The 24,333-nt window shown below is 37.8% G+C and overlaps 2 protein-coding genes across 2 annotated transcripts in view; both read left to right on the top strand.

Annotated features, from left to right (window-relative positions):
* Positions 1-316: 316 nt before the first annotated feature.
* cavin1a (caveolae associated protein 1a) lies at positions 317-18,945 on the top strand. The gene is made up of 2 exons (XM_052133159.1): positions 317-1,244; positions 15,572-18,945. The coding sequence occupies exons 1-2, from the start codon at positions 681-683 to the stop codon at positions 16,313-16,315; spliced, it is 1,308 nt and encodes a 435-aa protein (XP_051989119.1). The 5' UTR covers positions 317-680; the 3' UTR covers positions 16,316-18,945.
* A 1,982-nt stretch (positions 18,946-20,927) lies between these two features.
* Positions 20,928-24,333, top strand: part of LOC127648463 (signal transducer and activator of transcription 3-like) — a 44,445-nt gene continuing 41,039 nt past the window's right edge. Inside the window, exon 1 of the mRNA XM_052133148.1 lies at positions 20,928-21,137. The gene's annotated coding sequence lies outside the window, so the exon portion shown is untranslated. The remainder of the gene's footprint in view (positions 21,138-24,333) is intronic.

Below are 24,333 nucleotides of genomic sequence, written 5' to 3'. Positions count from 1 at the left end.
GAAGCACTGATTTGGGCCAAGCTTCAGATTAATTATTTTTAATTGTTGTGGTGCTTGCATCCAAAACACATCTGTATCTGAGACGAAAACATGCCTTTGATCGTAATTTCAGGCTCATAATTACAATTTCATGACTCATGAATCAAATGGGGTTGTGTGTCTAAACCCTTGCATAAGTGAGTGAGTGGGTGTGTGTCCATGTGTCTCTTCCAGGCAATGGGGAGGGTGGAAATACCACTTAAAGGGTCGGTGTGGGCGTCACCTTACAATAAGTGATCTCATTAGGGGGCTGGACTGAGGGGAGAATGGGAAGACCTGCAGACGGGCTTCACAGAGAGCTGTCATTTACTCTTGGTCACACACACAAATACACACTCGCGCACACACCTTGATGCTAAGAGAATCTGCTTCCGCTGACTGGCCAACGTCCCAGAGTAGACTTGCTTAGAGAAAGGGAACAAGACAGGGAGGACATTTTTAGGCATTATTGCTTACAGGTTGGAGTTGCTCTGCTCTAGTCGTTGGGTGTTTGCTGTCATTGAGGTCTTTTTTTAGTACTTTATATTTACCCTGGGACTGTGTTCTTGCACACCGGGCCACGTGTGTGCTCTTCAGCTCTCCATCTGCAAGTAAGTGTGTGCGTGTGTGTGTATTCATTGGTGTGTACTTGAAACCTGGCCATGGCTGACACAGACTTCAAACTGGAGCGTGCAGTCTTTGCAGAAGTCTCTGATGACGATGAGGAGGTCGCCTTAGTAACTGCTGCAGCCAAAACTTCCAAAACAGCCAAAGTATTAAACTCAAGAAGTGGCAACAATGATGATAATGATGATGACCTAGGGAAGGAGGTCGACCTGGTGTTGGGGCCAGGACTTGATGGAGGTGGGAGTGGTGGAGTTGAGAAGTCAGAGGCCCAGGCTACTGGCGTGATGGTTATGGCTCTCCTAGATAAAATCATAGGTGTGGTGGACCAAATCCAGCAAACTCAGACAGGTCTAGAGGCCAAGCAGGAGACCATGGAGAAGAACATGAGCACCATCCAGAGTGAGCTGGCCAAGCTGGCGAAGAGTCATGTAGGAACAGCCGGGACAGTCAACAAGCTGCTGGATAAGGTGCGGAAGGTCAACTTCAACGTGAAGAGTGTGCGTTCAGACCTGGAAAAGCAGGTGGGACAAATAAAAAAACTGGAGATCAATGAGCATGAGCTCCTAAAGAGGAGGAACTTCAAAGTGCTCATTTACCAGGTGAGTAGGTGTTGCCTTTAAACTCTTTGATATCCAGACCTGGTGTTTCATCTCAACTCACATATCTTAACTATCCACTACTAATTAGTCTTTTTGGCTGACACTGTAACCCAAAGCAATTTACAGTACACTTGTTACGGAACAGGAGCATTCTGGGGTTAAGGGCCTTGCGCAATGGTGATAGAGCATGGACCACTTTTTGAAGGGTTTGAACCTACAACCCAGATTTTTAACCAATAAGGCTATTTTTTTAAAATAAAAAAAGATACTGGAGGCACTATTTGAGGTTACTCATCTGCCACACCAGCAAAATCCTCTGGAGATCTTCCAGACCGTATTTAAATGAGCCTCAAATATTATATTTATTTACTCAAGGAACTTGTGTAGACATGTGACCTGCTCCATCATTTTGAGTCGCAATGACCCAGAATCAGATATTGAGATTCATGCACTAAAGTTAAAAGAAAGGTCTCAGCTTTCTAAGTTTTCGTTCAGTTTAAGGTACACTGCTTATTCATTCATTCAATGTCCAAAAACCATCAATGTATGTTTACCTCTGATCTATTGGAGTTTGCGCATCCACGCAGAAATTGCACGTCCACAAGTGCACTAAAATACACAGAAATGAGTTGTAAACATCTGTTGTCTCTGACAGTGATGATATTTAACATTTTAGCAATACGCTCTTCTCTAGAGTTAATTTTTTCAAGCAAAATAACTGGACCTTGGATAACTTTCCTGAGGTAAATGAAGCTTACTGTTCTATCACTGACATTTTCTCGAGGTTAAAACACTGGTTTGTAGATTACATTAGAGATGATCATTTCAGCTGACTGGACTGTGTCTTTCATCATCTCATTTCATCATCTCATCTGATGTTCATTCATGTTTAGTTTTTCTTTTTTTACTTGCTATAATTTGCTGTAAAGAGGAGTACTGATCTGAGGAGACAGACGAGCATACTAAAACAATAATTAACATCTCATAAATTTGGCCATTCTCTTTACAAACATTCACTGTTTGCTGTGTGTATATTTGTAATCTTTCTTACCAGGCCGCTTTTGGAGTACACAGGGATTCCTTTGCAGGACTTGACCCTGAATTCCCCACTCAGTATCATAAAGTGTCAATCCACACCCAAGTGAACCTTTAAAGGTTGACATCTAACCTCACAGCTATCACTAAACAATGCTGGCTCAGTACATTCCACAAATAAACAGTATAATACTGCATGAAATCATATGCATGTCACTACAATAACAAGTGTTGTGCAGTTGATTGAAGATCATAAATGGTCCTAAAATAAATATACTTTGTGCTTTTGATGTAATCGAACATGTTTCCAACTCACAGATCCCTTTGTAACACACCCAATGTGTGTCCTATCTTGCAATGCAATAGGATATTATTTTTTTAATGATAAATTAATACATTTTATTTTATTTAGTAGCTTATACAATTTAGTAGAAATTCCACATTCCACTGCACATACAGTGTAACCAATGATACCTGATTCACGAACGAAATAGCTCTTATAAGCCAGTTCTTTTTATATATATATATATTAGTTTTTTAGGAATCTGTCAAATCGATTCTCTGTCTGTCTTAGTCTTGATCGAACTCACAAGTCAGTTTAAACTGGTTTAACAGCTGTCTCACTCAATGATCTGCATGTCATCACATGTATATTTGACAGTACACTGTACTTACAGATGGGTTGTGCATATGACATAGTATATTTAAAGATACACATTTGCAAAAGTTTTGTTGTCAATGCACCTTAAAAACAATTATTCCATATTGAAAATTGTGGTTTGTTCTTTTCTTTTTTTTATCCCTTTTTCTTCCAATTTGGAATGACCAATTCCCACTACTTAGTATGTTTTCATGGTGGTGCGGTTACTCAACTCAGTCCAGGTGGTAGAGGACAAATCTCAGTTGCCTCCGCTTCTGAGACCGTCAATCCGCGCATCTTATCAAGTGACTCGTTGTGCATGACACCGCGGAGACTCACAACGTGTGGAAGCTCATGCTACTCTCTGCCATCCTCGCACAACTTACCATGCTCCCCATTGAGAGCGACAACCACTAATTGCGACCACGAGGAGGTTACCCCATGTGACTCTACCCTCCCTAGCAACTGGGCCAATTTGGTTGCTTAGGAGTCGAACTCGCAACTCAAGGGTTGGTAGTCAGCATCAATACTCGCTGAGCCACCAGGCCCCTGTAGTTGGTTATTCTTAAGCATGTTGTTAGGGACAATTTAGGGGGTCGCAACTTTAGCTTACTGATAAGTTACTAAGTTCTTTATTTGGAAATGCCTCAGTGATAGTAGTTCACTGAGGCCATTTCAAATTGAATTAAGTTAAAACCCTGTGAGCACACTTAGGTCGAAATTTTGGGCACGTTTCCTCATCTACTCTCAAATGTATTTATTTTTTGTCAGAATTGAGTTGTTTTCTGTGTACAGGCAGGTGCAACTTTGTTGGCTGTGGACTTGTTGGTCTGCAAGTTCTCAGATGTTGAACCACATTTTATTTCCCTTATCAGGTGTTAAGAGGTTTAGGCTGTGGCAGATAGTTGGCTGGTGTTTGGGGTTATAAGATGAAGACATTCAAATGAATACCAAAATCTGCTGTATAACTGCTACACACATGTCTACAGATTGTAATCCTGTCTGGTAATGTCTGTTAAATTAGATCAGCTGATTACGGCACATTCCAGTGTCCTCATAAAGCCCAGCAGGAAATATTATAGATATTTTGATACTATGTGCTGTTGTATATGGCTAGATCGCAATATCTTTCATATACAATACTTTCTTAAATGTTTTATTTATTTATTTATTTATTTATGCATTTGGCAGATGCTTTTATCCAAAGTGACTTACAGTGCAATTATTACAGGGACAATCCCCCAGGAGCAACCTGGAGATAAGTGCCTTGCTCAAGGCACTTGCTCAAGGACACAATGGTGGTGGCTGTGGGGTTAGAACCTGTGACCTTCTGATTACCAGCCCTGTGCTTTAACCACTACGCCACCACCACTCCATTGATTAATTACTTCAATAATGGTTCCAGAATGCCTTCACAAGCTCGAAAGTGGGTTCTCAGTGTCAATATGCAAGTGTTTTGCTAAAATGCTAGATCAGCGTGTGGAGTAACATTTTACTGCATAAAAAGATCTCAGTTGTTTAGAGAGACTGCATCAGATTAAATGTGTTCAGAGTGTGGTGGATCGCAGGCTGGACACAGGTGCACTCTGAGACCCCATAAACTCTCCTCTCTTTCAGTATATTTATAGTGCAGAATGCGGTAATGTCTGCAGCGCTAGTCTCACGACACCGTTGGTGAAAGGGAAAGAGAGTGTTTCAGTTTTAGAAGTACAACTTGGCTTTTGCATAATGATCTTAGGAAGCTTTGTCAGGGATCTTACAATAACCTTTTATTTGGTTGTTATTACAATTTACATAATTACACATTGTTCAATATTGTGATTGTACAGAATTAAAAACAATGCATTAACCACTCATATTAGCAACTGTCACCTACTGTAAATGGTAATAACACTAATAGCTGTACTAATGCAGTATTAAATATTGTACATATTTTTTAACCCACAAACATCTTAATGTGGCAATTACCCTGTTATTACATTGTAATTATGAAAGTAGAAGCAGCTGGTGTGAATGTAACATGTAGACAGGATGAAATAGGCATGTTGTGTTCTAGCACTTTGTTGTTGTTTACCCTGCACCAGCACTACTGCATTTAGCCCCACTAATGAGTCATTTCCTCTCAGCGCTGTTCTGAGATGCTGGGGAGAGGGGATATGTGTGATGTAATTGGTCTCTTATGTTTTTTAATGCAGGCGATACAGAATGATGTGAGAGGGCGGTAGTGTGTGAGGTCATTTATTTATTTGTAAAGTGTTGTTCTGTCAGCTTGCTTAGGCACCTATTTCCCATCATTTCTTCAGGTAGCTATGGTCTAATGAGGATCATTATGGTCTGTCAGGGATAATAAGAGAAGGTGAACCCAAGGGATCACATACAAAAAACACTTTCCATGCATTAACAAATTCAGAAATGTACATGTGCACTGCTCTTTATATGTTTATATATGTCTATGTACTTAAAGCCAGGTGCACTCAGTAACTATTTGAATTGTCATCGTGGACTTACAGTGACACCTAGTGGTGTTGATGTAGTAGTTTTCAGATATCAATGCCATAGTAGAAACTCACTATTCAGTTAGGCATGACTAATTTAATCCATGAGTTGAATTGTCCAATAACAGGGCAGTTACTGAGATTAAGTGAGTAGTATTCAGCTGGTTATGTCTTTCTAACATGGCAACCACCATGAGGGCGCCCCTGCCCCATGTAGAATAAAAGCTTTTAAAAGGTTGCTGATATGATTAGGGTCTTCATTTCATGTGAGTTCGCAAGATTTAATACACATGCTTCAAAATTACTATTCATTTCTTGAGGAGGAAAATATTTAAATGACAATTCAGCACAGTTTACTCCCAAATTCTTAATAATATAATGCAAAAACAAATAAAAATAAAACTAAATTCTAACTCAAATTCATAAAAACATTGATATATTATGTAAATTACTTATTTAAACACCATGATAGTATTTATTGTACTGCGTTCACCACTTTACAAAATGTAAATATATGCATATGTGTACATATTTAATTGCTCATGAAGTCTCAGTTTCAGACTTCTCATGTGGAATGTCCACTGAGGCTGCAGGTTACACTAATGGCATTTATCAGATATCTAATATCACGCCCCTGAGACCTACATAAATTACCTCTGTAAAACTGGACTCCTACGAGGTGACAGGCCAGTGTGTATGTGTGTGTGTGAGAGAGAGAGAGAGAGAGAGAGAGAGAGAGAGAGAGAGAGAGAGACATAGTGTAAGCACACAAATACTTTTATCGGGTATAAATAAGTGGACATTTATTTCTGAATTGGCATTAACTTAAGTGTTCTCGTGATATTCCATACGTTTGTACTGGAAAAATGGAAGTGAAATTGTTATACAGGCTTTCATTGTTGGGCAGTGCAAGGACGAAGATGACACATGATTTATGGGGGTTTGCGTGATCTCCTGCATAATTGCAGCATGTGCTCCATATTTGCATTGAATTTAGGGTTTCAGATTTACCCAGACAGCAGTGTCTGTTCAATATGATGTAAGATATTACGAGCTAGTCTTGCGGGCCAGCATCTGATGTTTGATGAATGGGCAGGGAATAAATGTTTGTATGTGTTGAATTGACATGTGGCTTTAAAAGTCTGAAGGGGTGGTAACTTGAACTGTTTGTTTAATGGTAAGCAATAAGGTAAATATGAAATACAGGGAAATAACAGGATTTTTTATTTTTCTTGTTTTGGTTATCGCAGGTATTATACTGTTCTCCCGCTGAACATTCTTTCATATCACATGCATGGGGCAGGACTATAAATAAATGTGTTATTATTAAACATAGATTGACAGGAGCAACATTTGATAATGTGGCAATACAGCCGAAGACAGCAGTGTGCGTTCAGAGCTAAAATACACCTACAATTAATAATGAACAAGGATTAGGAATCATTCTCTTTCAATTATAGAGCATGTTGTTCACTTCAGATCATCATCGCTCACACCCTCTCAGGCACATTCACAGATATCTGACCGAGTTGCATTTAATAGAACTGATTCTTGTGTCGTCAGTGCGTTGGTTAAATATTTCTCCGCTTTTTCAGCTTTTAACTAATGATTGAAATGTTGAGTAATCGTTATGTTCCAGTTATCAAAGCTAAAAACTCTGATGGACCTTTTCTAGACTGATTTCACTGTAAATTCCACAGGAGGTTGAAAGTTCTGCTGCTAAAATCTGTATTTCCTGTAGTTTAAACCACTGCCCCCAGTGGACAAAGTTTTGTTGGAATGAAATGTCCATAAAGTGGTGCCAAAAGCGAGTGTTAATTTTAAATGTAAAACTCCCTAACCCAAACCACAACCCTAAACCTAACATTCAGTGACACAAAAATATACATCCTCTGAATAGCGCTCAACATGTGTTTATGTGAACAAAATCACTTCCTGGTTTCCACGGGACCAGAATGATTGTCTCAGAGATTGTCGCACAATGAGTTATCAGCAGTGCGCAGGAAAAAGCTAAAATGTTTGAATTTATGCAAAAACAAAATTACTGGTTTGGGATAACGCTTGTGAGTTATTCGGAAGCATGGGGTCGATTTCAGCATACATGAACATTTGTAAGCAACTTGTAAATGTTCTGTGTGTTCATGTGGCCATTTTTAGAGACTCTGATGACGTGTTTCCACCTTGTTTTGCAGCATAAATATTATAACATTATCTTTGTGTTATTTTACCCTGGCAAAAATTAAAAACATCCATCATCTTCCACCCCCCCCCCTTCTCCATCTTTTGGGAAGTCATGGAAACATAGCAGTGGATTGTTTTCTTTTGCCTTTCGAGCAAATGGGAATGCAAAAGTAATTTTAGCTGTGGTCTCCCATTGACTTCTATAAAACCTGGAGATGTGGAAAGGGTCCATCCATTCTCTATCAAGAAAAGACATTCCAAAAATGAATTATTGACTGACACTTCTGGATATGAGGACAGTGAATCAACCTGTCTCAATCTTATGAAGTGTGCGGTATCATTATGCATTATAATACTTAAATGTAGAAAACAAGACAGAAGCGTTACTTGGTGTAATGGCATCCTTTGTCAGTTTTCTCTGCCCTATCTGACCACTTTCTCCTTTTATCTTTAAACTGATCATTCATGATTCTTTCGTTCCAATTTCAAATCTAATTCAGTGAAGTGAAGCACACTTCAGAGTCATGGCCATGCTATCCTAGCATTAGATGGGAGTCCCATCTTGGGACACTATTTTTCTCATAATAGCAGAATCTGTAGCAGCCCAGAAACTCTGGTCATCCAACTTCTCAAATACACACACAGATGTGAATCCATGCATACAACAGAAAAACATATAATGCATACTGCACAATGTACTGTAAGATACCATCCATCTATGACATAAAGATTTAGTTATCATAATAATGCTGACTCAGCAAACATTAATTTACGTATGGACCTCCCAAACAGATGAGATAAGTTTAGTACATTTACATTTATGCATTTGGCTGACGCTTTTATCCAAAGCGACTTAAAGTGCATTTATACAGGGACAATCCCCCTGGAGCAACCTGGAGTTAAGTGCCTTGCACAAGGACACAATGGTGGTGGCTGTGGGGATCGAACCAGCAACCTTCTGATTAACAGTTATGTGCTTTAGCCCACTAGGCCACCACCACTCCAAATATTTAATATATGATATAAAAGCAAGGATGGAACACTTCAATTGTGTTCAGCCAATTAGCTGTTCTAGTTGGATATGTCCGTCATGTTTATATGAGAAAAGAGAGACCGTGGAGTGATTCAAGAGACATTAAAATTTCACTGATAAGTTGCGTAGGATAGCGGCCAAATATACATCTTAAGTTGGGGGTCACCAATAGGATTTCGCTTAGGGCCTACCCCTTACAGTCCCAAACAGAATGTATTTATGTGGAAATATTTTATGTTGGAAAAAGCATATTTGGCAGGTCAAGGCCATCATGGTAGCAGGAGATGCAGTGGTTCCAATAGAAACCAAGCCTTCTGTTTGTAAATTCCTGTAAATGAGGAAATTATTGTGTAAGTCAAGAGATATGCATGAGTGAAATACAACCTTCACTTTCAATTGGAACGATACAAAAACATTTTCATTTGAATGTCAGAGCATGTGTCATGGTCAACTTGGATGTGTTTATACAAACATGCATTTTTAGCTAGAGTGCTCCTCATTACTCAGCTGTTTCTTTAAAGGCCAAAGGAAGCCACTACATTCTTTCTTGACAGAAACAAAAGACTCAGGGACATTCTGTACCTGCACCAACAATAGAGAGCTACCCCATGTCACCGCTCAGATTTCATTCATCTTAATAAATCTATGTTTATCTTTCAAATATATTTATTTAGTCTCAGGAAGATACACTTGTGCAAGTGGCACACAAACACTAAAGTAAAACATCTTTGGATGCTAGAAAACGGAAAAACATGGGATCCATCCATATTTGTAGGTTTCCTTAAAACGCCTTATTTAGACCTGTGCAGCCTGAATAGCAGACTATTGCATGTAGCAATTCAAAAACGAAATAAACCTGTTGACTTCAAGAGATATACTGTAGAGATCCACAGGAGTTCAGAACCACTTACAAAAAGATAACTCAGAATCATATACGGTAAATACATACTTTACTAAAGCTCATTTTTAAAGAGGTAAAGAACCCTTGGGTTCTATGTCGAACTCTAATAAACCAATTTCTTTTTTTCTTTTTTTTTTTTTTTTTTGCACTCTCAGTTATTATTTAAGTTACATCTTGTTTAAGGTCTCATTTTCAAAAATGTTCTGTTCAGTTTTTTCACTTATTGCTGGCTAACATTAATCATTTTCTCTCAAGTTACTCTTCGTAGGTTTTCCCTTCCCTCTCTGTAACAGATATCAGTTAGTTTGAATAATTACAGATTTTAGAGTCTGAATTATCTGTTTTATAAGCATGCATTTGTAGATTTTTATTATATTGAATGTATGTAAATAAGAGCTCAAAGACGTGGCTTTTTGAACCATTCACCAATGCCAACCTTGCTTTAGGAAAAACACATGCATCTGTGTGTTATCTGTACCGAGAATGTGTGTATCTGTGTGTGCGCTGTTCTGCACATTTCCTGCGGTTTATTTTTAATTTGAAGGCTTAATTGACCTGATGTCCTGACAGATAGCACACAGATCTTGTGTCTTATGCAAATAGTCTAGTTGAAATGCCTGTCATAATTTAGTGATTAAAGATGTTGTAGGTTTGGATTTTTTGTTGAGGAGGAGGAGTTCTGGACCTAAAAGAACACAACAGCTGCTTCACGCCTCAACCTTAACATGCCTTTCAACATCATGCCTCTAACACACACACACACACACACACACACACACACACACACACACACACACACACACACACACTCACTCACTCACACACACACACACACACACACACACACACACACACACACTCACTCACTCACTCACACACACACACACACACACACACACACACACACACACACACACACACACACACACACTCACTCACTCACTCACACACACACACACACACACACACACACACACACACACACACACACACACACACACACACACACTCACTCACTCACTCACACACACACACACACACACACAGACAGCTGTTATCAGCATCTCATCTCATCACCATAGCTGATATTGTTCAGCTGTGTATGCCTTAAAAACTACTGTACCAAATGTTTTTATCGTTGTCTTGGTAATGGTTGTCATGGTGCCATAGTTCAGGGTAGCTGTTAATCTGTGTAATTGTTTTCTTCTTGCAGGTGGCAAGGGTTTTGATCCTTCTATGTATATACACTTTGTGGGCTGTTTTGCTTTTGGCACAAAGCTTTTGAGCAAACTTTTTAGGGTTTTATACAGCACCAGACACACTGGCATCAAAGTTAATGTGGTGTTTATGTTTACTGTATTTGTACTGGTGTTGTTGCAAGCGCTACATAGTTGCAACCCTAGACTTATTGACTCATCTCTGCATTTGACTAGCAATCCAAAAATATGCTTGGTGACTATCCTTCATAATATTTTGGTAATGGCCACAATATGTGCACTTACTTGTTTTCCTCTTTGTTAAGAAATTATTTACAAAAAATTAATCATGTAAATGTTTATGCTTGAATAATTTGTTTATAACGTTAAAAGGTGCTTGTTCACCCACACAATATGACCATATTGTCACGATGTGGGAAATCAGGAGAAGGCAGACAGAAGGTAGGATCCAAACGCGGCTTTATTGAAACAATAAATAAACAAAACACGGGAACAAAAGAAAGGTCCACAATGGGAAAACAGAGACAGAACCTTGGAAGGACACGGAGACATCAACAAGGGGAACAGGAACCACGAACGAGAGAGTAGTCACAGGGAACTCGGGCTGGAAACAGGGAGCTAACAAATACATCCATTAACAAACAACGACCGACAGAGACTGAACAAACAGACAGGGTTAAATACATGAACAAGGGAAAAAGGGGCCAATGAACAAACAGAACTCAAACAAGGTAACAAGGTGATGAACAGAAACCAATGGCAAATTAACGAGGGAAGGTGAAAACAATGAACGGAGAACACGAACGCTAACAAGAAAACTATGGAAGCACAAGGGTGACAAAAGTGAAAAACTAAGGAATTACAAAAGTGACAAAAATGACAAACAAAGGGCAACAGTGAAACAAGACAAGGTAATAGAAGAAACTACAAAGGACTACAAAAACCAAAACAGGAAACAGGAACTAAACTAAGCTTCCACATAAAAGCACAAAACAAAAGAAAACAGTGAACATGACACATATAGCCTATATATCTGGGGCTGGTTGTACGAAACTTTCTTAACAATACAATCCTTCAGGTTATCTACTTTTTTCTTCTAATTTTAATCTTTTAAAATATAAACGGTCATTGCACTATAAAAACACACTGTAAGTTTCAGAACTCAAAACTTCCTCACTTAAAAAAGAGCATTTGTTGAAACCAAGCTGCCAAAACGACTCGTTCTCTACTTCATCCAGATTGTGATGTCACACTGTGGTAGATATTTGCATCTAACCGGCTCCACAACAAAACATCAATGCCTACTTTACTTTATCACTTCCATAGCCCCGTTTACTGTCAAGACTTGAAAGATGTATGCTAGAGCAATGTATTGTTGGCTGCTTTTCCTTTAACAATTTTGTTCAACTATTCCATTAAAAAAATTCATTAAGTAACATCTTTTTTTTTGTAAGGAAATTCAGAACTGAGCCCAATTTTTTTTTGTCTGCAAAACTACATTCAAGCATTTAAGTATAAGCCTTTAGATGGAACATGAATTCAGTCAAGCGTATCCAGACTTTTGACTGGTAGTGTATGTTTAATAAGTCTTACAATTATGTAATATCCTCACATCTGAACTACAGAAGTTAGCTAGAGTGGATTGTTTTTATCCTTTTTCAGTAGTGTTCTCTAGAGGGAGTGCTCTAGTTATCTCTGTATCATTTCTGTATAATAGCTTGCATTTAAAACTAATTGCATTGACATTTCTCATTTTTGTTGCATAAAAATCAGCTCATTATCCTACTACAAAGCTCCTCCACCCAGGTTATTATTAAAACAATCTTTCACAGTGCTCAGGCGAGTAGCATGTCCTGAATTCCAAATGTCAGTCTGTCTACATAAGACAAACATGGACTGAATGACTCCATGTGATGTAGACCAGCAGGTTAAGAACGGGTTTGGGGTGACAATATAGAGTGATTATAAATCTCCAGTCAAGCTGGTTATGAAGTCAGAATACATTTATTAAGCTCTTGATTACTCTCTCATCAGAAATGAAGTGAGTTAGTCAGGATAGTTCTGGCAGGAATAACAGTTGTTGTTGATTCTGCTATTAGTTTAAAGGTTTTTTGAATTACACTCACCTAAAGGATTATTAGGAACACCATACTAATACTGTGTTTGACCCCCTTTCGCCTTCAGAACTGACTTAATTCTACGTGGCATTGATTCAACAAGGTGCTGAAAGCATTCTTTAGAAATGTTGGCCCATATTGATAGGATAGCATCTTGCAGTTGATGGAGATTTGTGGGATGCACATCCAGGGCACGAAGCTCCCGTTCCACCACATCCCAAAGATGCTCTATTGGGTTGAGCTCTGGTGACTGTGGGGGCCATTTTAGTACAGTGAACTCATTGTCATGTTCATGAAACCAATTTGAAATGATTCAAGCTTTGATGACATGGTGCATTATCCTGCCGGAAGTAGCCATCAGAGGATGGGTACATGGTGGCCATAAAGGGATGGACATGGTCAGAAACAATGCTCAGGTAGGCCGTGGCATTTAAACGATGCCCAATTGGCACTAAGGGGCCTAAAGTGTGCCAAGAAAACATCCCCCACACCATTACACCACCACCACCAGCCCGCACAGTGCATGATGGATCCATGTTCTCATTCTGTTTACGCCAAATTCTGACTCTACCATCTGAATGTCTCAACAGAAATCGAGACTCATCAGATCAGGCAACATTTTTCCAGTCTTCAACTGTCCAATTTTGGTGAGCTCTTGCAAATTGTAGCCTCTTTTTCTTATTTGTAGTGGAGATGAGTGGTACCCGGTGGGGTCTTCTGCTGTTGTAGCCCATCCGCCTCAAGGTTGTGCGTGTTGTGGCTTCACAAATGCTTTGCTGCATACCTCGGTTGTAACGAGTGATTATTTCAGGCAAAGTTGCTCTTCTATCAGCTTGAATCAGTCGGCCCATTCTCCTCTGACCTCTAGCATCAAGAAGGCATTTTCGCCCACAGGACTGCCGCATACTGGATGTTTTTCCCTTTTCACACCATTCTTTGTAAACCCTAGAAATGGTTGTGTGTGAAAATCCCAGTAACTGAGCAGATTGTGAAATACTCAGACCGGCCCATCTGGCACCAACAACCATGCCACGCTCAAAATTGCTTCACCTTTCTTTCCCATTCTGACATTCAGTTTGGAGTTCAGGAGATTGTCTTGACCAGGACCACACCCCTAAATGCATTGAAGCAACTGCCATGTGATTGGTTGATTAGATAATTGCATTAATGAGAAATTGAACAGGTGTTCCTAATAATCCTTTAGGTGAGTGTATGTCAAAGTAACTTACATTGCCTTACAGTGACACTTAGTGGCCTGGAAGCTGCATCATTCAAACAGTAGTTTTCAGTTATAAATGCCATTGTAGAATCACTGTGCACAGTAAACCAGTATTAATTTAATCCATGAATGAAAGAGTCCAATAACAGGGTGGTTACTGAGATTAAGCTAGTAGTATTCAGCTGGTCATGTGATGCTAAAATGGCTGCCCCCATGAGACGCCCCTGCTCCATGTAGAATAAAAGCTTTTAGAAGGTTACAGATATATGACTGAAGTCTTCACCTCACATGAGTGGTCATGATTGCATACAAATTTATCAAAATTACTATTTGTTTCATTAGAAGTAAAACTTTTTATATGAGGACAAAAAAATTTAAAAACTTGCTCAAAAGCTTTGTGCAAAAAGAAAAACAGCCCACACAGTATATACGTAGAAGGATCAAAACCCTTGCCACCTGAAAGAAGAAAACAATTATACAGATTAACAGCTGCGTGTGTGTGTGTGTGCGTGCATGCGTGTGTGTGTGTGTGTGTGTGTGTGTGTGTGTGTGTGTACTGTATAAAACTGTAACTTTAACCAGTGGACCTAAACATATTATAATTTGTATATGCTGTTAATGTTGTTGACAAGCATATACACTTCAAATGGAACTTTAAATATGATTTTACATTTGAAAACATGACCTCTTTAAACAGACTTGTAGGCCTGTACATTTAATATTATGAGGTACACTGTAAAAATGAAATTAGTATTTTATAAGTTTTTGAGTCACAGATACTAAGAAATGTGAATATGCATTTGCATAAAAACACATGTTAGACCAACAATATTCCCCCAAATATTGTCCCAACTAGCCTAACACAGTTTCATATTTCATATTGAACAATGTGGCTGATGTGTGAGTTCCCAGCATGCACTGCAGCATGAATACATTTTAGGTTTATTATTTGCTGTTTGCTGACTTTATTTATGCTATTATTGTTGTTTTTTGTTGCCACTGTTAGTAAGTTGTTGTGTGGGGATGTTAGGAGCTTAACAATAATTCACACTGACTAAACAAAGCAATGATGCTGAGGTCAATTATTAAGACAATGGTTGAGAGAACTAAAACAATTTTACTGCATTGTTTTATTTACTCTTTTTCTACACAGTGTGTAACAAACACATTTAATTGATTTCATAATCTAAAAAGAATCAACTTGAATTAAATATGTTACAGCAACTAATTTTTATTTATTTGTAAAGTCATGAAGAAATAGCTCTTTTAGTTTACAGCTGCCCAGTTTAACTTTTTACAGAGTAAGATACCATATGTTAATTCACCATCTCCAAGACATGCATGCTTTGTATGCTGTAAACATGCCACAATGATCATACTCTGAATCAGATCTCAAAGATCAAGAAACATATTATATGTGTAGTCATATATAATCTTAATGCCTTTGTTCCTTCTTTCCTTTTTCTCTCCATCTTTCTCTCTCTCTCAGGACAAAAATCCTGTGATGGTCTCCAAGGAGCCAGTGTCTGTAGGAGAAGGAGAGCAGGTGCTGAGTGAAGGAGGAGAGGAAGAACATGGCTCTGGAAAGGAAGTGGAGGTGGAGGAGATCATAGAGATTTCTCGTGCTGAGCGCATCAAACGCAGCGGCAAGCAGAAGGTGGACGAGCTAAAGAAGGCCTTCAGCAAGGAGCAAATGGAGAAGACCAGACAGAAAACCAAGGAGAACCTGGAGAAAACCCGACAGAGAACTAAAGCGAATCTGGAGAAGACACGTCAAAGAACCCGAGAGAACCTTGACAAGACTAAGAAGAGCCTGGGCAAGAAGATGGGCAAGTTGGGAACAAAGATGACGCCTAACACTGAGCGCAGAGAGAAAATTCGCAGCTCAAGAGAGAAGATGAAGAAGTCGCTGAAACCTGACCACACTGTCTACGCCCGCTCCAAATCGACCACCTATCGTGTACCGCCTTTCACGTTCCACGTGAAGAAGATCCGTGAAGGAGAGATTGAGCCCACACCAGAGCCTGAACCAGATGAGGAACAGGAGGAGCAGGATAAGGAGTTCCAGGAGGGTCTTGTGGTGCAGGAAGAAATAGGCCTAGTGTCACTGGTGGAGGAGGGTGAACTAGTCAGTATTGACAGCGCAGAGATGGAGGCCTTGCTAGAGGCGGCTGATCACTCGCGGTTGGTGTTTCAGGATATGGTGAGGCCAAGGGAGAAGGCCGGCCAGTAAGTCCAACCAGTGTGCCGAGTCTGAGGATAAGCTCAACACGGATAAGTCACATGGAGTTCTGGAGATGAATAAGGATAAAGGGATGTAGGGAATTCCGACGTGCCTGAGGATTGAGTAAAAAAGATAAGAACATAAATGTGACATTGACTGGACCATTGGCTGAACATTTTGTTTGTTCCTCTTCTCTATTGAAACCCAAGGTTGAGATTTTAATTTTCAATTGTCAGTTTCTAAAATTGACTAATGGTCCCTTTTATTTTCATTGTGAAGAATTGAACATGATCTTTAGACATGCGTCGACATTATCTTAAAAAATCTGAACGTTATGTTGAATTTCACTAACAATTCATATAAATACCCTTATGATTTAGATCCTATTTGATGGCATATAGTATTAACTTAATTATTATTAATTTGTAATCAAAGCAACCTGGTGGCAGCCAGATGTGTCTATATAAATAACCCTAACCATATATATATATATATATATATATATATATATATATATATATATATATATATATATATATACACACACACACACACACACACACACACACACACACACATAACTGGTTTATTCAACACACAAAAAATTATTAACATCTCTGAATGAATAATGAACCCCCAGTGTCTTTGTACTATCATCTGATGTGCACATCTGCTATTTTCAACAGTTTAAATTAATAGCCCTAACCCCATGCATCTAGCAGAAGTGCTGGGATCATATGAAAGTGAATGGTGCTACAGAGTATGTTGTCTGACAGAAGCATTGTCATGAGGGAAAAATAAATATAAAGTATTCTATTTTAAGTGATGCAAAATAAATAAATAATAATAATAATAAAAATTACTACTGATGTGATGACTTACAAACTTGCTCTTTTGAGACAAAAGGTTACAGCATGTTGTTATGCAGTATATTTGATGATGTGAATGTGATCTGAAATCAAATACACAATGTTTTAAATACTTAACACTATGACTCAGACTGTGCAAGTGTTTTTTATGTTGTTAATTCTGCATTTTACATCTTGCGATTGCATAATGTTCTTTGAGTCTAAAAATGTAAACATGAATCAAAGATACCTCTAGGATCAAACAGAATATCAGTCTTTGAAAAGGTTGATTTTCCCTGTTCAGTTTCATCAATTCAAAAGTTGAATTCAGTTCTTGGGTGTTTACCCTGTTTGTTCATATACAGTTTTACTCACTCAGCGCAAGACTGATCTTTCTTTCAAATATACATAGATGAATTCAGTATTTGGTAAACAGGGGCCTATGGAAAAGTACTGCTACATTTAAGTGATATCCGTCACAATACACAGTAAAAAATGTCTGTAATTTTAATGGTAAAAGACTGAAAATGCTACAGATTTTTTTTTAATTGATTTACAAGTATTAACTGTAAAATATACAGTAGAAATTTGTTTTTACAAATTACTTTTTACAATAAAACAATAATATTTTTTTACAAAAAGTAAAAGTATGATTTTCCTGATTAATTAATGAGAAAACTGTACATTTTACAGTAAAATTCTGTTAAAATCACAGTAAAAAAAAACAATAATCGGGCATTCCCACAATTCCCTGCATGACCCATCATATTTCATTATATTTTATGGAAATAATTATGTTTCTTCTTATTTTTTAATATCAGTTACATACATTGGGGTGTTCTGTGTTATATTTGATGTAGTTTAGTTAATGTTTACTGGATTATTTTAATTTACCCTGACAGTGTTTAGTGTTTGTGTGAGTGAGACTGAGCACTGTCTCCTCATGTTTATTGATCTTTGCTCCTGGAAGAGCCTTTTTTGATGAACATGTCATCGTGCGCTCTTCTGTCATTTTTACGATAAAGTAAAAAGCAGTTTTTTACCGTTATAGATGGTTAAAATATCAAGTTTTTTTCTTTTTATTACTGTAAATTTAACAGATTATTATTTTAATTTTTTACAGTGCCAGTGTGGTCATGTAAATTACAACAGATTTAAACTGTAAAATGTACAGGTTGTTCTGTTAAGTACTTTTTTACTGTATTTTTTACATAATTATTCTGGCAAACAGCTGGCAGTTTTTTGTAAAAAGAACAGGATTTTGTGGGGCTAATGTATCCTATTCTATTCGTAAAAGGATTGTTTTGGATTCTAAAATGTATATTTCCTATTAAAACACTAAAGGTAAAGAATTAAATAATCATAAGACAAATGCTTTTGTACATCTTTGAACATCTTATGTGCCTAATACTTTTGCACAATACTGAAAAATACATGTGTAGTCCATCTCACTCAAGGGAAACACATTATATTTCTGCATACCGTCATGTCAAATAATTATCCCACACAATCAGCTGTGATCATTTTTTACAACAGTAAAGATACTGGAAACAACGTTTGTTTTTTATCATGCAATTGAGAATCATATATCAAGAAGATATGTAAATATTGCAGTGACTTGATATTTTCCTGTGTGTGAGAGTCTGAGTGAAGATGATCTAAATGGGTCCAGATCCAAATGATTCATCAGGGCTCTGAGACTCATGGTTGTTGCTTCTGTGACATTTGAGATTGTGTATATGGATTAGGTGTACGTTGCTTCTAATAACCAAATAAAAGTGTTCACTTAATATCAACATTTGTGCTGTGAGACCTGAGGCTTGATTATCAGTGCACCACCCTTCAACTCCAATAACTGATTCTTTATATATATATATATATATATATATATATATATATATATATATATATATATATATAAAATGTTTAATTCTCTGTAAACATAGAAGCCAGATAGAACCCAATGAGCTGATGTTTGTCCTGTTGTCCTGTCCAACAAGATGAATGTGAACTCTCTACCTGGACAAATCTGGAGGCAGAAACAGGTGATGCTTTAAGTGACAGCGAGTCGAGCTTGAAATCATGATCGTGCCTAGAGATTGCAATGACAAGGTGCACAGTGAAAAAGGAGTTACATTTTGATCTGTTCTCACCAAAAACTGACTGGATCACTTCAGAAGACATTGATTAAACCACTGGAGTCTTATAGATTTCCTTTATGCTGACTTCAGTCAATATTCACTTGCATTGCGAGGACCTACAGAGCTGAAATATTCTTCTAAAGATCTTAATTTGTTTTCAGCAGATGAAGGAAAGTCATACACATCTGGGTGGCACGAGGGTGAGTAAATGATGAGAGAATTTATGGGTGAACTATCCCTTCAATAATTAATACAAAGTACTTAATTGTGTACATGTTGTTACATTGTACTTACATTTAAATACTTGAATTTAATTACAGTTGTAGGTACACTGTTAACCTTACCCAAACCCTAAACCTAACCTTACTCCTCCTAAACCTACCAGTAGCTCAAACTCAGTAGCAGCAAATGTGAATCTTGAGAATTTTGCTGAACAACATGTAGTTACACACAAAAGAATACATTGTATTGTGTGTATTTTAATGTTAGTACATAGTAGTTAAACCCAACTTATAATAAGTAAAATATGTGTGTGTGTGTGTGTGAGCGGGTATTTATCACTTTGTGTGGAGCAAATGTCCCCATAAGGATAGTAAAACCTGAACTTTTTGACATTGTGGGGAAATTTTGTCAGTCCCCATGAGTAAAACAGCTTATAAATCATACTAAATTATGTTTTTTGAAAATGTAAAAATGCAGAAAGTTTTCTGTGAGGGTTAGGTTTAGGGGCAGAGTTAGGTTTAGGGGATAGAATATAAAGTTTGTACAGTATAAAAACCATTATTTCTATGGAAAGTCCCCATAAAACATGGAAACACAACGTGTGTGTGTCTGTGTGTGTGTATGTGTGCGTGCGGGTGTGTGAGTTTGCCCTTAGCATCAGTAGTGTATATATATATATATATATATATATATATATATATATATATATATATATATATATATATAAACAGAGATTCATTCAAAATGTTTAAAGGATAAAAGAAGATTAAATTAAATTTAGAATATATCTTCAAAACATTAGTTCAGCCAAGATGTACAGGGACATTTAATACTGTCTTAAAATCAGATGCTCCTAAGTAGGACCTCAGCAGATTAAAATAATTTGTCCTTATTATCATTCTTTCATCATATCGTTATTCAGATTTGTATATTTATATATTTTGATCGAATGCAATTAACATGAAAAGACTTTGATGTCGTTGAAATATTTTCTCTTTAGACACCTCTTAGTGACGCTTTGTGTTATATTTCTCAGCGTCAAACTTAAATAATAAACTCGTATTTCGTGTAGGCGAAAGTATTATATAATTGATTAGGAGCAAACGTCACAACAGCACAACGTCCACATCCACTTTATTAAAGCTGAGATGACGTAAGCACTGCCAGTAATTCAGATGACTTCCAGCTGCGCTGTTCTAGGAACTCGCTCCCCGCCGTGTTCAGTTATGAGAACATAGCGTTTCGAGGGAGGAAATACCCGTCGGAACAGCCAGGGCCATAAACACAGGCGCTCTCGATTTCGCTTGATCTTTGACCCGCCTCCTTAGCCTTCTTCGAGATCAGCGATTGGACAAACCCCTGATCTCGCTCACGAGAGCGTCAAAGGCCTGTCAATCACAGATAAGCTGGAAATGTGCAGCCCATAATCGCGCACATCGCTGTTGCTTTCGTGCTCGCAGTGGAAGAAAAGTTGGAAAAGAGAGTTTTAGAATAGCGTGAAATCTCTTAAACGGCTGTTAGTGTAATATCCCTCGATTCAATAAAGTTTTGACTACGCTTTTTTTCGGCGCGAGACAGATCAACACATTTTCTCAGAAACCCCGAGCGACACACGAAGGGGTAAGTTGTCCAGCCTCGTCTCTTTTTTTAAAGGCAGTGAAGACTTTGACGCTGTTGTGTGGATGTTTTCTCTTGAAAATTGTACGTCAGTTTCTGTGCCAGAATAGAGTTTGCTGCTTTAACTCAAACTGTGTGCTGATATTCAGACGCTAGATGGATTTCTAGAATGTTTCATTGCGCCAAGAAAAAAATAATTACATAATAATTACATACATAACAATTTTACCTGTTTTAACCTATTACCTAACTACATAAATGAATCGCATAGAGTATCGTTTTCTTGAACATGACATGTAAACAATATATATTATCTTCTGTATTACTTTATTTATGGCTTTATTGAAACCACCTGGTTATATAAGAGTATGCTATATGTGTACGCGCCATGTTTTCGTTTCTTGTCATATTTTGAAGCCATTTCTCTTTCCCCTCGTCTTTCTTTCTCTTTCTCCCCATCTCTCACTCTCGATCGCCCTGCTCATCATTGTTGCATTCAGTAGAACACGCCCACCTCTTGAGGATAATCAGTAGCCTGTTATCCTGATCTGGCTGCCTTCCTACATATGTATTTCTTTCAGTGTAATTTCTATCAGTTATAGCGCGTGGAAGATTCTGTTTTTATTTCTCTCACGCGCCGTCTCCAGGGGTATTCCCCACCTCTCCCCCATGATGTCATGTCTTCCAGTATATGGCCGAGGGAATCCTCGTGTGCGACAGAAAGTGGCGGCATCTCGTCCTCTGCCTCTCGTTTGTTAACCGCATTTTCGGTTCTGCTTGTAATGCCAGTTTTGCTTTACATGCCAAATGAGACTACGTACTGAAATCTTCTTGCGTGTACCCTAATTGACTTTGTGTGACTGTTGAATTTAGATTTTTCTAGTTATACGGAAGTTATTGCAAGTATATATCTATGCCTATAACAACGTGACACAATGTCTCTCATTTTAAATGACGATTATGAGATTTTATTTTTCAGTTAATGTTCACAACAACCATCAGAATGGGGAAAATGTGATCTCAGTGATTTAGACTGTGGCATGATTGTTGGTGCGAGATGGGCTGGTTTGAGTATTTCTGTAACTGCTGATCTCTTGGGATTTCCACACGCAACAGTCTCTAGAGTGTATATATAATGGTGCGAAAAAACTATAAATTGACAGTGAGCAGTGGTTCTGCGGGCGAAACACCTTGTTGATGAGAGAGGTCAATGGAGAATGGCCAGACTGGTTCGAGCTGACAGAAAGGCTATGGAAACTCAGATAACCATTTTGTACTATTGTGGTGAAAAGAATATCATCTCCAAATGCACAGCACATCAAACCTTGGGCTACAACAGCAGAGGACCATGGTGGGCACTTTAATAGGACCATAGTGTTCATAAAGTGCTTGTTGAGTGTATATAGAGTGTATATACTTTACAAAAAAGCATCATGGTAAGTACCATGGTTCTTAAGACATGTTATCATTGAGTACCATGCAAGTGCCATGGTGCATGAATATGGTAATCATTCAGCACAAGTATGCTGTAACAGTTAAAGTTTGGACAGACCTTTGTATTCTTTATAACAAGCCATCAGAACTATGAAATAAAGCACACAGAATTAAGCAGTGACCAAAAATGTTAAATAAATCAAAACAATCTTGTATTTCAGATTTTCAAAATAGCCATCATGTGCCTTGATTACCATATAAAATTGTTGGCTGCTTTTCCTTCAAGCTGAAGTGTGTAATTTCTGTGACACTAGCTTTTTTGCAAAAATATACATTGTTTTCCGAGTAGACCCTCTGTCTTCCAGATTGGTTGAACAAACAGATAGTCCCGCCCCAATCACACACAATTGATTGAGCCAATTTTGCTGTGTTGGGCTGGCTGCGGCGCTCCAACAAGCAGATCCATGTTTTAAAGAGGCACAGAGCCACAGTGTTTACACTTTTTGGGGAAATCAACCTGCGAATGGCTTACTTATAATTGTCTCCGCATATTAAGCTAGAATAGGAGAATTTTTTTTATGTTAACATAAAAAAATACACACATAAGCTTTCACTTTACAGTCCAGCTCATCCATTTCAAATCTATACTTATTATCTAAATGCAAGCATTCAATTATAAGCATTTAGATCAAAAGGTCTTTAAGATCGCTAAGTCATATTTTCAGTCAGATGCGTCCAAACATTTTCTGGTACTGTATCAATGTATTAAGGTAGTGTCATCTGATACATCACTGTACCGTTGTACCTTACAGTGCTTTTTTTGAAATGGAAGGAGTAATATGGTATATGTCTATTTCGCAATTACATTTAATTAGCAAGCACTCAATTCTATTAATCATCCTTTGTGCCTTTTGTTACATATAAGTAGTGCCACATCTGAAAAGCTTCCTCTTTTGTTTTCCATTTTGTTAAGTTCTATACCAGGAATCACAAAACTTTTACTCAACTTAAAATAAAAATTTTTTTTAGAAGCAATTTATTTTAATTTTTTTGCAATTTACACTTTGTGATCGTTTCTGTACTTTAGTGACCTAAATTATCTCCCATTTGTAAGAAGTGGTGTAAAAGATTGCATCAAGAAAACATGACCGTTCAAATGAGTCAAGTAGATAATATCGCCCGTGGTGGTGTCAGGCAATGAGTTCCTCTATCTCTTCTCTCCTATAATGCACTTCAGAGAAGGGCGTAGTGTTCTTTTTCCAGGGACTCAGACCACAGCATTAGACAACATGTAGTTTTTCTGGGTTCTTCATGACTCACACCATTATAACTAGTCCCTTTCACACACGCAACCTGATAAATTGAAGTAAACTGGTTGGATTGCCTTTACTGGTAGATAGGGGTGTGACAGTTAGTGACACGATAGAACAAGGTTAAAACAATGTGAAATTGCGCATCGTGGAGAATTAACTTAAATATTTTTTTATTTTAGCGCCTATTATATCCAATACATACAACGTTCTATTCTTACGTAACATGGTCATAAAAATGGAAATCTGCTTGAATGGGGAAAAACCAAAATCTCCAAAAGAGGTTGGTCAAGATTACGATCAAATTACATATTTCAAACCAGCAGTAAAATCTGACAACACTGGTATCATAAATTGTGCTTCTTTACCTCAGATTACACAAAAATAAAAGAAAATTTCCTGGCTTTTATAGCTAATGAGCATGCGCGTTCTCGAGTTGATTGACAGGCATTGTC

This window comes from Xyrauchen texanus, chromosome 8 (genome assembly GCF_025860055.1).
Source record: "Xyrauchen texanus isolate HMW12.3.18 chromosome 8, RBS_HiC_50CHRs, whole genome shotgun sequence".
NCBI lineage: Eukaryota > Metazoa > Chordata > Actinopteri > Cypriniformes > Catostomidae > Xyrauchen > Xyrauchen texanus.
Note: the sequence above shows the minus strand (reverse complement) of the source record. Positions and strands in the feature narration are given on the sequence as shown.